A 16,031-nucleotide genomic window follows, 5' to 3' on the forward strand; every position below is an offset into this window, starting at 1 on the left:
ATAGCCTGACAGCATTCGCCGAGAAAGAGCAAGAAACCAACCAACCGGCACTGTTTTTCACCATGGAACCGGAAGTAAGCATCGAGGGATCATCGGTGATCCAAGTCGCGGTGGTTCCGATCGGGACAGTACCGCCGAACATGCTGCGTGACTATTACTCGATGCTGCTCCCACTGCACTCGATCCCGCTCTCCGCGATCAGTTCCTTCTACACGGAGCACCAGAAATCGCCGTTCGCGAATCAGCCCTGGGACACCGGTTCGCTCAGCTTCAAATTCGTCCTCGGCGGCGCTCCGCCGAGTCCCTGGGAGGATTTCCAGTCCTACCGGAAAACCCTCGCTGTTGTTGGCATTGTTCACTGCCCTTCCTCGCCGGATCTCGACGCCGTTGTTGATCAGTTTGCTAGCGCCTGCAAGTCTTACCCTTCGTCTCTCGTCGATCGCTGCTTCGCCTTCTGCCCCAATGATTCTCAGGTCCTTCTCATCCCCTTCGTTTTCTCCATTTTTGGCATTTCCGCAAAGATTTTTTTCTTCTTGTCAGTGTAGCGAGAACGTGGATCAAAAAAGAAATTGTTATAGGTTTTTTTTGGCAATTTCATGAAGAAATGGAACACAGAAGTAACGTTTTTATAGGTCATTTTAGTGAAGAGATGGATCAAGATGTAACATTCTTATGGCAATTTAGCAAAGAAATGGATCTAGGCCCCTTTGGGAAAACAGCTTAATTAAGCCCTTATTCATAAGCTATTTTAAAAAATTTATTGAGATAAATTGAAAATAAGCTATATATTAGCATAAGCTCTTTTACATAAGCTATCATAAGTAGCTTATGAAAATAAACTCAAAACAGCTTATGGCCGCTTATGGTAAGCCATAAGCTGTTTGCATAAGCTCTTCCAAGCACTTGTACAAACGCTTATGCTATCAGATAAGCTCAAATAAGTTCTTCCAAACGGGGCCCTAATATAAAAAGTAACATTCTTATATATATTTGTACACTTTTTTTTGCAATTTAGCTTAGAAATGGATTGAAAGTGTAACATTGTCCTAGGTTACTTTTTTTGGCAATTTAGCTCAGAAATGGGTAGTAAAAGTCACATTCTTATAGATTTTGTTATGTTTCGTAGCTTGATGATGGAAGTAAGAGAGAGGGGAATTTGAGGTTGTTTCCTCCAGCGGATCGTCCGACATTGGAATTTCACTTGAACACTATGATGCAAGAAGTAGCTGCTTCGCTGCTTATGGAGTTTGAGAAATGGGTGCTTCAGGCGGAATCTTCTGGAACAATTCTCAAGACGCCTTTGGATTCTCAAGCTAGTCTCAGCTCAGAGGAGGTGTTCATGTTTAGGTGTCATGATTTTTTTTATTTTTTTGTTGTGATTTTGGTGGTGTTATGATGTGTATTTTGATCTTCGGTTCTCTGTTTTTGCTGTGGTTTAGTTTGATTATATTCATGTTTGAGTGTTTGGGTGGAATGCAGGTAATTAAGGCCAAAAAGAGGAGACTTGGGCGTGCTCAGAAGACCATTGGTGATTACTGCTTGCTGGCAGGTTCCCCTGTTGATGCCAATGCTCATTATTCTACTGCGTTGGAACTTGCAAGATTGACTGGTGATTACTTCTGGTATGCTGGAGCATTGGAGGGTAGTGTTTGTGCCTTGCTGGTATTTTTCTCTCCCTTTTACCGCCTTTCGTTCTTGGTTTGATTAAACAACTTTTCAATACTTCTTGTGAAATTTAAGACTGCAGCCTGTATGGTTATGCAATCTATGTGTTGTTTTTCATTGGACAGGGGAGGGTGGGGGGATACTGAGAGAGTCAATAACAACTTCTCTTTCATTTTGGTGTTTGTAACCCCATCTCATTGTACATTAAATGATTGTTTTGTTAAAAAATAACTAGTTTTGCAATTTTGAAAATGGACTGAGACCATGTGCAGTTGTAGTGGTTAATTATTTTTTCACTTACTGAGGTTAACTGCTTCTTGCAAGTTTTTAATTGCTTATCACACAATATTTGAAGGATTTGCATATTGCTTATTTCGATAAGCATCAACTAGTAGGTCAGAGTACTTAAAAGACAAACAAAAGTAAGGATCCAGTGTCTGAAATTTCTCTCCCGTTATTTGTACTCCAATCAAGCTAGATCTTAATTCTCAAAAGAGAAAGATCATATCTTCAGAAGACTGTCATCTGAACACTTTTCATGATTTTTGTTCTGATTTGTACTTTGTTATATTGTAAAGGTCTGAGGTTGAGACTGAAGTTAGTTGAACATGGAAATGTTGCATGTCAGATATAATTTGGTTTTTAATCATTTTAGACATTTAATGTACTGTATGACATTGTATGGTGTCTATATTTAATGTACTGTATGGCAGTGCATGGGATTGGAGTATAGTGTAAAGGTGTACCATGATTGTCCTGAAAAAGTGGACCGTATAGCTTTTGTCTACATTCATATCACTATATATTTATTTCTCTTCATTTCTTATGGTGTAAGATTGACCGTATGGGCCAGAAAGATTCAATCTTGGAGGACGAAGTTAGATATCGTTATAATAGTGTGATCTTGAATTACAAGAAGTCGCAAGATAATGCTCAGAGGTAAAAAGATTTGCTCTCAGCTTTCATTGACTTATCTCTCTATTCCTTAATCATGTTCTCCCTAATTATTTATTGTCTGTATTTATATGTTTTTTAATCCCTTTGTGCAGAGTTTCTCCCATAACTTTTGAACTTGAAGCTACTTTGAAATTAGCAAGGTTCCTTTGCAGGTAGGTCTTTTGCTGATTTTTTATCTATGTTTTTATTTTTTATTTTTATAGGCAAATGTTAGTTGTTAGTAATATTAGTAAATTAGTCCCTCCTCAAGGTTCGAACCTTGGACCTTTCACCCTTCATCCCACCCAACCCTTATGTAGCCTTGATACTTGATATGACATGAATACAATACAATACGATACTGATACGAGGATGTGGGAAAGTCTTAAAAAATCAATAGTCTTAACAGATATTCAACAATATATATATATATATATATAATATGTATATAATATGTATAATATAGGGGGCATATTAGGTGAGAAAAGTGTCTTATGGTGAGAGGTGAGAGCATCAAATAGTAACCATTCGATTTAAATTAATGGTTCAGATTTAACTTTATTTAAAACTGATCATGTGCCTCTTTTATCTTTCACGTCTCAACCGAGTCTTTCATCTCCCTTTCTCGCAGTGCACGAACCCTCACTTACATGGATTGTTTTCGCAACAGACTTTGAATCTTCCTACTTGTTCTCTGATAGGAACCCAATTGTTAGGGATAGACCCAATACTACTAGAGTCCATGGAAGTAAGAGGAAGAGGTGCAATGCACCAAATCAATTCCCACGAGAGGTGTAACCACCTGCTGAGGTGGCATGAGCTGTGCAGGTAGTGGGAAAGAGAGAGAGATTGGGGTTATATAAGCATGTATTGTATGAGAGAGAGGTTAGGCTTGAATTGAGATTAGGCTTGGACTTGGGAGAGAATAGAGGCACTCTCTAATTTGCCTCTGCTATCTTTTTGTTTATTATCTTTTTCCATCTGTAACTACTGCTACATTGATTCTTGGTGATTTCACCAGAATCTCAGTAAATAATACAAGTTAATTTCAGTCTATTCCTTCCATTTTTCTGGGTTCCTAACATTGGTATCAGAGCACCGATCTAGGTGCTGTGGTAGCCATTGATTCGCGAAGATGTTTCCAGAATTTAATGGAAGTGTGGCTTATGGATGGATCATCACCGTGGAGCAGTACTGTGAGGCGAAGGGAATATCAGAAGAGTCAGAGGCGGAGAAGGCATTGGCGCGTGATGCGCTCTTTTGGTGGTATTCCTGGAAAAAACGAAATCAGAGGGCAAAATGGTGGGATTTTGTGATAGCATTGTTGAGAGAATTCGAACCAGAATCGGAACTGTATCTGCCAGACCCAGTTGCAGATTCAGAGGAGGAAGAAATTCCTGGACAAGAAGAAATTCAGAAGGATGACGCCAGAAAAGCCAAGGAAGAAAACCGGGAAATCAGAAGAAATTGGTGTGAAGATTGGATCCATTCCAATGGCTACTGGGGTGATCAGCATGAAGTCGTTCCGAAGGATGACGACGAAACTGCGACGGAAGAGAAGCCGATGGTTGCACAACTTCAAATCGATGACGCTCTTGAGGAATCAAGAAGAGTGACAACAGTTTTAACAACTCAGGTAACGATGGGGAAGACGAATCCAGAAGGGAAGATAGAACTGACGCTACCAGAGCAAACAGAATGTGGTGCTGCTACGGCGGCGCAAACTTTGCCGACGGCGGCGGAGGAGACGGTGGACCAAGCAACTCCGAAGGTGCAAACAAGAGCGCTGGTGATTGAGCGACCACCTCCAAAACCTCCGTACCATGGCGGTCATTGTTACGTTCGAGGCTGAGCTGGCGGGAAGTTCGGAGCTACTACAGCGTGGATGAAAGATGCCAAAGACGAGGTGGCTAAGCGGCGGCCACCACCTAAGCCACCGGAATCCATGGACAGTGGTGTTGGTCCGGCAGCCCTCACCCCACCGACGGCGGCGTCGGGGTCGGAGAATCAAGCCACACCGGCAACGAGAATGGGAGAGAAGGTAGCAGAAGTCTCTAGAAGTCTGAAGGCAAGTGCATGGGCAAAATGGAAACCATACGGATTGGGTTCTTCTCCCAGCCTAATGGCCTGGCCCATGAGGTGAGTGGTTGTCTTACTTTCACAAAATTGTTTGACAAGTATTTACTTGCTACTGGAAATAAAGAGAAACACGTGTTAGAGGGTGAGAATCATGGTGTACAAAATATATCTTCTGAAATTGTAAAAATGACACATGCCCCTACTAGCAACAGGTTTCAGGTTGAAATGATATTTTTGAGCCTAGCCCAGTTGCTAGGACACACTAGTGGAAGAGAAAAGGTGGGCCAAGCCCAAAATATTGGAAAGGAAGCTGAAGCATGTCTACAAGCCCAAATTAATGAAAAGAAAAAGGAATCTGAAGCATTTCTGCAAGTCCAACTTAGAACAGGGACATCCAATATGTGGGTTATTATTATGTTTAAATTGTTAAACCCTGATGTTGGTACTGTGATGAACTACCAGTTTGTGGATGCCATATCTCTGCTGGAAACACCACCCTATGATACTAAAATGGTGGTTGACACAGGAAGGGGTGCCAAGCGGCTGCCTCCACAACCACCTGATCATGATGCTTGTATAGGCAGGGACAAAATGGAAGAGATGAAGCTGGTTTTCTATAAGATTCGTTCTGCAAGTACCCATGTTTCATCTTCATTAGCAATTGCAAACATGCAGAAAATCCCACACTCACCCAAAACTTTAGATACCATGGTGGTGTCATGCTTATGGCAAGGAAAACCAAGTTATAGTTTGGAGTTTTACCAATTTCCTGAAACTCTGACCCATGTGCATAAGGCTGTTACATTGTGTCGTCCTACTATTTCTAATGAAAGGGAATTAAGGAATTGGGCTCTCCCAGGTACTGAGTTACATATACTGAGGTGGGGACTTGAACCGAATTGGAAGCATTGCCAAGTGATAGTCATTTATTGGGAAAATTTGAAGCTGCAACCTCATGAATTAGGGTCATTAGATAAGACACCTAATCAGAATTTAAATGCTGATGTTGGCTCTAAGGGAAGTTGGGTTTTCTCATTTGCCTTGAGCTTTACACATTGGGATCCTGGAGGTTGTTCTTACTTTTCAGCAACAATTGGGTCAGCAAGTGTTGCCTCATGTTGGCTCATTGTCTCTACCGGATTAGAACTTGAATTTCAAAACTGGGATTCACAAGTTACTGAGTTCAACAAAATAAGGGGAAGACAAGAACATATTGCATGGCATCAACCTTTTGGGAGTACTTTGAGTTCTTTTCACTTTTGTTCGCATGGAAGTAGGGGGCTGATTTTTCATGGTGACTCAACTACTGGTCGAGTCAAGGATTTGTGGGCTCATTATATATTTGATAATGGGGAATACTGCTACATGCTTCTTGTATCATGGTTAGAAGAAGAGCTAGTACCTGAAATGTTGAGTACTATTCTGAAGGCACGAGATCAACTAAGTGCTCAAGCATATCAGCTGCAAAGACCACTGGAATTGCTGACTGGAAATTGGCTAAATTCTCTGTCACAACTTCATAAATCAAGGTTACTAGCTGTGGAACCCTATCAGGCATTCAATGTTGGTTCTCATGGGAATTTTAAGGAGATATTGAGCATGGGAATGGAGGAGTATGAGCTGAAGAAGGTTTTGGCAACTCCACAGCAAAACCAACCTCTTTCACTTATGTTCTTAGTAGAGAATGAACTGTCAATACAGACTGCACAAGTGATGACAACAATCCTAGGTTCTCTGGTTGCATTACATGGACTGATTACAGGGCAAAATCTGCTGGACCAAGATGATTTGGCGGTTGAATCAAAGGGAAATTATGGTCTCGCATATGCCCGAAGCTTGTCTTGTTTTACACATTGGAATTCAAGGGGCTGTTCTGATTTTTCAGCAACAACTTGGCCCACATATTTTCAACAATGGGATCCAGGTGGTAGATTTTATAGTCCTTATTCAGATTCTGCAGGGAAGTGGATCAAAGGGAGGCTGTTACAGGTCACTTTGGGGGCAGCAACATACATTCAAGAAGGGTTTTCCACATCCATCCTTGAGGGGGGGAGTGATGATAGGAACCCAATTGTTAGGGATAGGCCCAATACTACTAGAGTCCATGGAAGTAAGAGGAAGAGGTGCAATGCACCAAATCAATTCCCACGAGAGGTGTAACCACCTGCTGAGGTGGCATGAGCTGTGCAGGTAGTGGGAAAGAGAGAGAGATTGGGGTTATATAAGCATGTATTGTATGAGAGAGAGGTTAGGCTTGAATTGAGATTAGGCTTGGACTTGGGAGAGAATAGAGGCACTCTCTAATTTGCCTCTGCTATCTTTTCGTTTATTATCTTTTTCCATCTGTAACTACTGCTACATTGATTCTTGGTGATTTCACCAGAATCTCAGTAAATAATACAAGTTAATTTCAGTCTATTCCTTCCATTTTTCTGGGTTCCTAACATTCTCCCTTTCAATAGTGCCCTCCCCCTGGTATCCCTTAAGGTGTTTTGCCCCTTCACTCGCATGTGTATGTTATTATCCATGTTCAAATGCCTGTATAATGGAAGGCTAGTGGAAGGTATTTGTGGTTCAACAGGGGAGTTAGGCCGTGATTATTGTCGGAGAAAATGGTTACTGCATTTGGTTCAGTGGTGGCTTGGGCGCAGATGGCCGCTGTATCTGGTATAATCAAATCTAAGAAAAATAGTTGAATAGAACCAAATTCCTCCGTAAATCACTATAACAAATAGAAAATTTAAGTCTGGTAAAAAATAGTTGATTAGAAAGCCATTCTGTTGGAAAGAAATCGGGGTAGAGTTAGGACTAACCCGATGTCTAAAAAAGGTGTGTCACAAAAGTATCAGACATCAATTCCTTCTAAATTAATAAAAAAGTTGAAGGATACTCCTTGGATATGTATCTAGAAGGGGACGACCATATGCGTATCAATATTAGATATGGGTGCGTATGGTGCTGATACTCCCAGCCATTTTCAGGTGACCTGGGTTCATAGGCTTTTACAATGTGATGACATACTCTGTTGATGCATTATTATTATAGAATTCAATTAACTTTGATATTGTTGAATCAAGATTAAGCACTATGTCCAAGACAGTATGAGTTTTGCATTTCAGTTAATTGCTTTCCTGAAGTTAGACCTATATTCAATTGATTCTTCATAAATTTGTAGACTTACTGCTTCTGTTTAATCAAGTTGAAATTTTACATCTGAGGTTCTGAATATCTTTACTAGTTTGTTGGCGAGACTGATTTGAGGTCAAGTACTCCATTAAGCAACATGCTTTGGTTTCTTTTAATCTTTTATTTTCTACTCAATTTTATCTGAACTTTCTCAATTAACAGGAGAGAGCTGGCGAAGGAGGTGGTGGAGTTGTTGACAACTGCTGCTGATGGTGCTAAATGTTTAATTGATGCAAGTGATAGACTCGTATTATATATTGAAATAGCTCGTTTGTATGGCAGTCTTGGATACCAGAGAAAAGCTGCTTTCTTTTCAAGGCAGGTTGCTCAGTTATATCTGCAGCAGGATAACAGGCTAGCGGCAATTAGTGCTATGCAAGTTTTAGCTATGACCACAAAAGCTTATCATGTGCAAAGTAGATCATCAATCTCCGATCATTCCATGCATAATGTGAGTTTCCTAGCTTCACCCATCAAAACACCTTATTTCATTACAATTTAAACTCCTAATATTATATGGGCCATGCTTGTACTTTTGATACTAAATATAATTGTGTATGTTTGGGTGGGCGTTTGCATTAGATGATATCAAGCTCCATATGTTCTATATACTTTCATGGAGAATTGGATTATGGGATTAAGAGACTGTACTCAAGTTGTCACAATAGATTTGGGGTATTTGGGATGAAACATAGGGCTTGGTTAGCAAGGACTCTACACCCACAAAATTCAGCAGCAGTTTTGCTAGCCACCAAGGTTTGCTTTTTAGACCACCAGGAAATGAGATTAGGGCTGAGATAGAGACACGGCTGATATTGACTTTCTATCATTAGGTTTCAAAGCCCAATCCACATGACAAAATGCAACCAAGAAGAATGACTGGGGAAAACGGGCTGGTTGGAAGAGCAGTCTATGATTAATAGTCCGTTTTAGATATCTAAATATCCTTTTAATTGCTATCCATTGATCTTCTAGAAGCTTACTTTAGAATTGACAAACTTTGTTTACTGCAAAACTAGTCTCTAATCCTGTGATGGTTGCATATTGATGTGCTCCAACTGTGGACAAGTAAAAAGGAGGGTCCTTACATTAGCAGCCCCAAATTTTATAAGCTTGGTGTTTCCGACCACAAAGGTAGAAATCCCTTTTGCTGTCATTGCTGTAGGTCTCGAATATATATCAACTGAGAGGGTAAAAAAGAGCCATTATTCAAATGCTGAACTTCAATTCCGATAAAATAATCCAAAGTGCCATGCTGTGCAAGTTCAAATTTTGAGTTTAGTTTGGTAATGAGTTTCTGTATGGGAATCTCCTGTGCTGTGAGGGGTCAAACCTGCTGGATTTAAATCCAAAGCAGATCCCAGCTTGGGCAAACCAAGCTCTTGGGACTTGTTTGAGGCCATAAAGAGCTTTCTGGAGTCTTCACACCACAGATTTGTTGGCTGACTGGAAGTGAGGGGGTTGTCCTCATTGTGCCGGACTTTACTACCGGGGACAAAGTCTGTGTAGTCAAAACCTGGCTGTCTATAAAAGCGCTGATCAACTAGCCTTGCTTAGCATCTAATTTTTGAGCCAGCAGGATTATTTTTTTACCATAAAAACACAATTGCATGCGTCCTATTGCTTGTTAGTAGGCAGGCAGTGGAGTCAAAGTCCAAGCAAGTGTGATTACAAATACGAACATCATATTCATCTTGCATGACTGCATGTCACTTAGGGTCTGTACTCGGTTCAATGGTCGAAGGTTCCAAATGGGTGAGCAGAAGTGCTGAGAGCCTGGGATCATTGGATTAGTGTTTGTTAATGAAGATAAGGTTGGGGAGGACTGAGGAAGAAGCGGACTGATCCGTGTTGTCAAATAGCGGATATAGTGGCGCTATAGCGTAGCTCTTTAAGAGCACACCAATATCCGCTATTTGCTGCTATGAGGGCTTGACATAGATAAAATTTTCCACGATCCGTGATTAACAACACTGGGACTGATTATAGTGAGAATAAGAAATTGGTAAGTAGAAGTAGTCACAGTGGGAGTGACAGAGTGGTGAAGGATTAGAGATGAAGAATGGAAACTGTTAGCTGATATTCATTTTATGCATTGGAGAGAAAGTGTTATTGATATCTCATATATGTACTGAAGCTAATTGTTTGCTATTATAATAAACAGAATTCCTCTAGCAGTCTAGCTGTTGCTGTTTATGCCTTACATCTTATTTTGGTGTTCTGTGCTTAAACTACTGACCACTGCGAACTCCTTTCCATAGTTGTTGGAGCTTCAAACTTAACACTGTAACTGTACCTCTGGTTGAGGTAGTTACTGATCATAAATATTAGAATTGATGTGATACTTTCTTGGCCAATGATAGCTTGGGAGGACCGAAGACCTATGTCAAGGTCTAGAGTAAAGATAGCTAAGGAAACTCTTGAGAGTTTATTAATTTTGTTTAAGACATGATGTCTTAAGATTATATTTTGAGGATTATTTTCTTTTTTATTTTTGTATTTTCTTTTGAGTGCTTGTATCTTGTTTGAGTTGTATTTAGGCTCAATTAAGAGTAGGATTAAGGAGAGGCCTATAGTTGGTGGCAGTGGCACCATCTGCCTCTTTATATAGGGGTGTAATAGTTCTTTTGAGAAAGCGTGATTGAAGAGAAGTCAGTAGTTCATGGAACTAGATGATTCCTTAAGTAGAGGCCCATAGTTGGTGGCACCTTACTTCCCTCTTATGTATCATTTTTTCTTTCTGGCTCCATGATTCCCAAATCCCCTGCCCAATTCATCATGCTCTGTCTTTCCATTGTTGTATTCTTCTCTCTCCTATAACTGATTCCTCCCATGCTCCCTTCATTGATTATAATTCCTTCCTTGCCCCTAGTACCATCCTCGTCTTTCTTACTCAAACTTGCATGCCCTTAACCGTTAACAGTATTAATTAGGTCCTTATATGCGAGTCAATGGCCCCTCACTTTCACATAGATATTCTGGATGGTTTCATATGAATTTATTGTCTGATGGAAGGAAAGATGCTAACTTGCTTGGTTGCGTAACTATGTTATATAATGCAAGTCATGTCATTCTGTTGGTGATGTGCCTATATCTGAACACCAGCTGTACCCGCTCAACATAGTATATTGAATTCCTTTTCAGTAGATAAGTAGATAACACATTATCAAGTATGGAAAGTCTTGTTTGAAAGCATTGACTGAAATCATAGTTTAAAGAACTTCTATTATTAGTTAATATTTGAAGTTATGAAGTTGTAATTTATAACTGTTGCTTCTTCACAGAAGGGAATTGGATCAAATAATGCTGATAGTGGGAAAATGTATCATCAATCAGTAGTCTCACTATTTGAGTCTCAATGGAGTACCCTCCAGATGGTTGTATTAAGAGAAATTCTGCTCTCTGCAGTTCGTGCTGGTGATCCTCTAACTGCATGGAGCGCAGCGGCGCAGCTTCTTAGATCCTACTATCCTCTAATACCTCCTGCTGGGCAACATGGCCTTGCTAATGCACTTTTAAATTCCGCTGAGAGGCTGCCACCAGGGACTCGTTGTGCTGATCCTGCTCTTCCTTTTATAAGGTATTTACTTAGTTAAAGATTTCTTTTCCCACGACTTATATCATGCCCATATCATATATCATAACTCAGTCCTTTTAATGCCAGTTCATTTGTACTTACGTGAAATGAAGTTAGAATTAATAATAAGTAGTTTATTAGCAGAATTGACTTATAACTACCTTTTTATTATATTTTGACTCATTAAAACTTTTAAGGCTTATATATGTTTAGTCCCTGACTTTTAAAGAGGAATCTAATTAGGTCCTTATAAAAAAAATCCTTAAATGAGAAAATTCTTTGCAGTCTATACTTTCAGAAGACAGCTGCTTGTCAGTTGTCAACTTGTCATAGCAGTAGAAAATAGTATATCACAATAAGAACAGGTTTTTCAGCTCCTTTGGTTTACTGTGCTCTCAAAGGAAATGGATTTTTCCCTATGGGAAGTCCAAATAATCTTTTCTTGCTTTGGGGTTTTAAGTTTTTCAAATGCTATTTCAGTCAATTACATAGAATTTTAAAGAACTAACACAAATAGCAATTTATTAAAAATTTCTTTCAGGCTGCATTCCTTTCCTCTCCACCCAATCCAAATGGACATTGTAAAACGTAATCCAGCTAGAGAAGACTGGTGGGCAGGTTCTGCTCCTTCAGGCCCTTTCATTTATACACCATTTAGTAAAGGAGAGCCAAATAATATGAAGAAGCAAGAGCTTATCTGGGTTGTTGGGGAGCCTGTCCAGGTCTTGGTGGAATTGGCAAACCCTTGTGGCTTTGATTTAAGGGTTGACAGCATCTATCTATCTGTCCATTCAGGAAATTTCGATGCTTTCCCTGTGAGTGTAAGCCTTTTACCAAATTCTTCAAAAGTAATAACCTTATCAGGCATTCCAACATCAGTGGGGACAGTTACAATTCCTGGATGCATTGTTCATTGTTTTGGCGTTATTACTGAACACCTGTTTAGAGAGGTTGACAATCTGCTCCTTGGGGCTGCACAAGGGCTTGTCCTTTCTGATCCCTTTCGATGCTGTGGATCTCCAAAGTTGAAGAATGTATCTGTCCCAAATATTTCTGTGGTCCAACCACTTCCATTGTTAATATCACATGTTGTTGGAGGTGATGGTGCCATCATTTTGTATGAAGGTGAAATTCGTGATGTGTGGATTAGCCTTGCTAATGCAGGCACTGTTCAAATTGAGCAGGCACATATTTCACTGTCAGGGAAAAATCAAGATTCTGTAATTTCATATTCTTCTGAGACTTTAAAATCTTGCCTCCCTCTAAAGCCTGGAGCAGAAGTGACGTTCCCTGTGACCTTGAGAGCCTGGCAGGTTGGCTCGGTGGATACTGATACTGGTGTAGGGAGGACTGTCTCAGGAAGCAATATGAGGCATTCCAAAGATGGAAGCGACCCATCACTGTTGATCCACTATGCTGGTACTGCCATCATGATGATTTTACCATTTCAATCTGCAGTCCTACCTTTTATATGTTGATTCCAATACTTGATTTATTTAACTGAATTTGCGCCTTTTATCATTATTCCATGTGTTCCTCCTCTATCCCCTTTGTTACATTTGTCATTTGTGTTATTATTTTCATGCATTGTATCGTGTCATAAAGCGTTAAAATACATCTAATTTGATAAGATTCCTTCCTTATCAAGCTCCCATCCCATGGCACATTAGCATTCTGTATGTGCAAAATACATGCAATTTAACAATTTCTTCGTGTCATTTTCTTATTTGGTAGCTTAATGACAATTTCTTTGTGTCATTCTGGTACTAATGCTTATTCCACGTTTATTAGGTCCACTGAAAACCTCTGAAGAACCTCTAACAAATGGATCAACTGTTCCTCCTGGAAGACGCCTTATAGTTCCCCTTCAGATTTGTGTTTTGCAGGGTTTATCTTTTGTAAAGGCTCAGCTGCTTTCAATGGAATTTCCTGCTCATGTTGGTGAAAATCTTCCTAAGTTGGATGATATGGATAATAAGTCCCCTGGAGAACATGTTAAGTCTGAAACAAAAATGGACAGATTGGTGAAAATAGATCCTTTCAGAGGAAGTTGGGGACTGCGATTTCTTGAACTTGAGTTGTCAAATCCAACTGATGTTGCCTTTGAAATCAATGTCTCTGTAAAACTGGAGAATTCTAGCAATGAGGACAATCATTTAGCTGATCAGGGCGCTACAGAATATGGCTATCCCAAAACAAGAATTGATAGAGATTGCTCAGCAAGGGTTCTAGTGCCTCTTGAACATTTTAAATTACCTGTTCTTGATGATTCCTTTTTCATGAAGGACACTCGTACAGATGGAACTGGTGGGGGACGAAATACATCCTTCTCTGAAAAGAGCACCAAAGCTGAACTCAATGCTTGTATCAAGAACCTGATATCTAGGATTAAGGTTCAATGGCATTCAGGACGCAATAGCTCTGGAGAGTTAAATATCCGGGATGCTATCCAGGCAGCACTGCAGACATCAGTCATGGATGTTTTGCTGCCAGATCCACTGACATTTGGCTTCAGGCTTGTTAGAGATGGTTTTGAATCAGAAAAACTTGATTCTGATAAAGAATCTGATATAATTGAATCCCCAGCTTCCAAAGATTCTGTGCTTGCGCATGAAATGACACCAATGGAAGTTGTGGTCCGTAATAACACAAAGGATATGATCAAAATGAGTCTTAATATTACATGCAGAGATGTAGCTGGGGAAAATTGTGTGGATGGTATCAAAGCAACTGTTCTGTGGACAGGTACTTTTTATAATTTTGCTTACTGTATGTAATTGGCATGCATTATTATTGGTCCCTAACATTGTATTGAAGAGCCTTAATCAATGTTTTTCAGGTGTTCTAAGTGATATTACTATGGAAATCCCTCCTCTGCAACAAATTAAACATTCTTTCTGCCTGCATTTTTTTGTCCCGGGAGAATATACGCTACTTGCTGCAGCAGTGATTGAGGATGCAAGTGACATCCTTAGGGCTCGTGCTAAGACCACTTCAGCTGCTGAGCCAATCTTCTGTCGTGGACCACCTTATCATGTTCGTGTCGTTGGGACTGCGTGACGGTTTTTGTCCATAAATGTGATGTTGGCTAAGTATTATACACTCAATGCTGATCTACATTTGTGTCAATGTGGTTAAAATTTACTTTTCCGTTGATGCGTTGAGATGTGTTTTCTCGCACAAGCGGGAATGCGTTGATAGAAACAGGAAACTAAACGGGCACTTACTAAGCTGTAATTTGTAGATTTGCTTTGGTTATTTAGAATGATGCAATTAAGTTACACGCGGTGAAATCGTAATGCCCTTGGGTTCTTCTGGTTACCATTTTCTTAGTGTACTTTCAAATTTAAGAATTCAACAGAATGCAACCTTGGGGGTTTTGTTTGTAAATCATGTTCATTATACTATGATGAGATAGTGGTTTTGGAAATTGTTTATTTCTGAACAAAACGAATGTTTGCACATTTTCTATACAGCTTCTTTTGTGACCGTTCCAAATACAGCTTCTGGTAGTTTGATTATTTTACACGGAATTACAAGCCATCTTTGTTAACAAATTGATCAATGGTGAGTAGGCTCTAAGAGATTTTTTAGATATCAACGTAAATGACATGCTTATATTTCGTATATTATATATTATATACCTGTACTCTTGAAAGTAACAAGTCGAGTTTATGGGTAAATAGCCAAGTTCGTCCCTGAATGTGTCCACCGACTTCACATTCGTCCCTGAATGAATTTTATTCATCTCGCGGTCCCCCAAAGTGACAAATGTCTGTCACTTTAGTCCTTGACGTTAAAAAACACTAACAGACGTTAACAAATTCATTTTTTATATTTTTTTACCCATGTGAAATTAATTAAAAATTTAAAACACAAAATCCTAATCTCCTTCTCATCTTCTTCAGCTTACTCCTTTTTTCTTCATCTTTGCATCATAACCCAGTTTTTTATCATAACCCAATTTTTCATCTAAAAAAATTACCATCTGCATCTGCTTCTTCATCTTTTCTTCATAACCCACCCAGTTTTTTTACTGAAACACAACAACCCCAATCTCCACAATCTCGTAACCCCCATATCCCCAACCTCTTCTTCCTCCTCCACCAAAACTCAAAATTCAGGTCAGAATCCAATTTCAAAGCAAAACCAGATCAAGGGAACAGGAAGCTTAACGATAAATCATCACCAGACCCGTATGTGTTTCATCATTCTCATACCCACAATGAACCCTAGCTCTCCCTTTCATGATAAATCTGGCACCGCCCCTCCAAGAACCAAAGGGGGATCAAGAACAAGAGAGATGAAGGATCGAACCTGGACGCTGAACGTGAACCTCACGCCTCCAAACACTTCGACCTCGGGTTCAGATATGGTGGCGGTGATAGTGTTGGGGCGGCGAAGAACCCTAAGCGGCCACGTGAAGGAAGGAGAGGGGAAGAGAAGAAGGTTGGGCTTGGGGAAGACGGACCATCTTCCATGCAGTCAGCGATTGAGCCGCCAGATCCAGATCGTGGTTTTCTTTCTCTCTCTCAACCACTCCTTCTCCTTGCTTCGTTTGCTCCAGCTCCCAAACATGTTGTGTGAT

General features: G+C 40.0%; 1 protein-coding gene across 1 annotated transcript; it reads left to right on the forward strand.

The window, feature by feature from the left end:
• Positions 1–14,893, forward strand: LOC130721091 (trafficking protein particle complex II-specific subunit 120 homolog). Its single transcript, XM_057571823.1, has 10 exons — positions 1–473; positions 1,127–1,333; positions 1,480–1,662; positions 2,501–2,604; positions 2,715–2,774; positions 8,029–8,317; positions 11,151–11,446; positions 11,985–12,862; positions 13,235–14,188; positions 14,283–14,893. Exons 1-10 carry the CDS (start codon positions 63–65, stop codon positions 14,501–14,503), a joined length of 3,603 nt encoding a protein of 1,200 aa, XP_057427806.1. The 5' UTR covers positions 1–62; the 3' UTR covers positions 14,504–14,893.
• Positions 14,894–16,031: the final 1,138 nt, after the last annotated feature.

The sequence above is a fragment of the Lotus japonicus genome, chromosome 5, assembly GCF_012489685.1.
Source record: "Lotus japonicus ecotype B-129 chromosome 5, LjGifu_v1.2".
NCBI classification, from domain to species: Eukaryota; Viridiplantae; Streptophyta; class Magnoliopsida; order Fabales; family Fabaceae; genus Lotus; species Lotus japonicus.

Coding starts and splice junctions, on each gene's coding strand:
- LOC130721091 (XM_057571823.1), top strand. CDS start 63: ATGGAACCGGAAGTAAGCATCGAGGGATCATCGGTGATCCAAGTCGCG. Junction 2,605..2,714: donor TCGCAAGATAATGCTCAGAG/GTAAAAAGATTT, acceptor CCCTTTGTGCAG/AGTTTCTCCCATAACTTTTG. Junction 11,447..11,984: donor CCTGCTCTTCCTTTTATAAG/GTATTTACTTAG, acceptor AATTTCTTTCAG/GCTGCATTCCTTTCCTCTCC.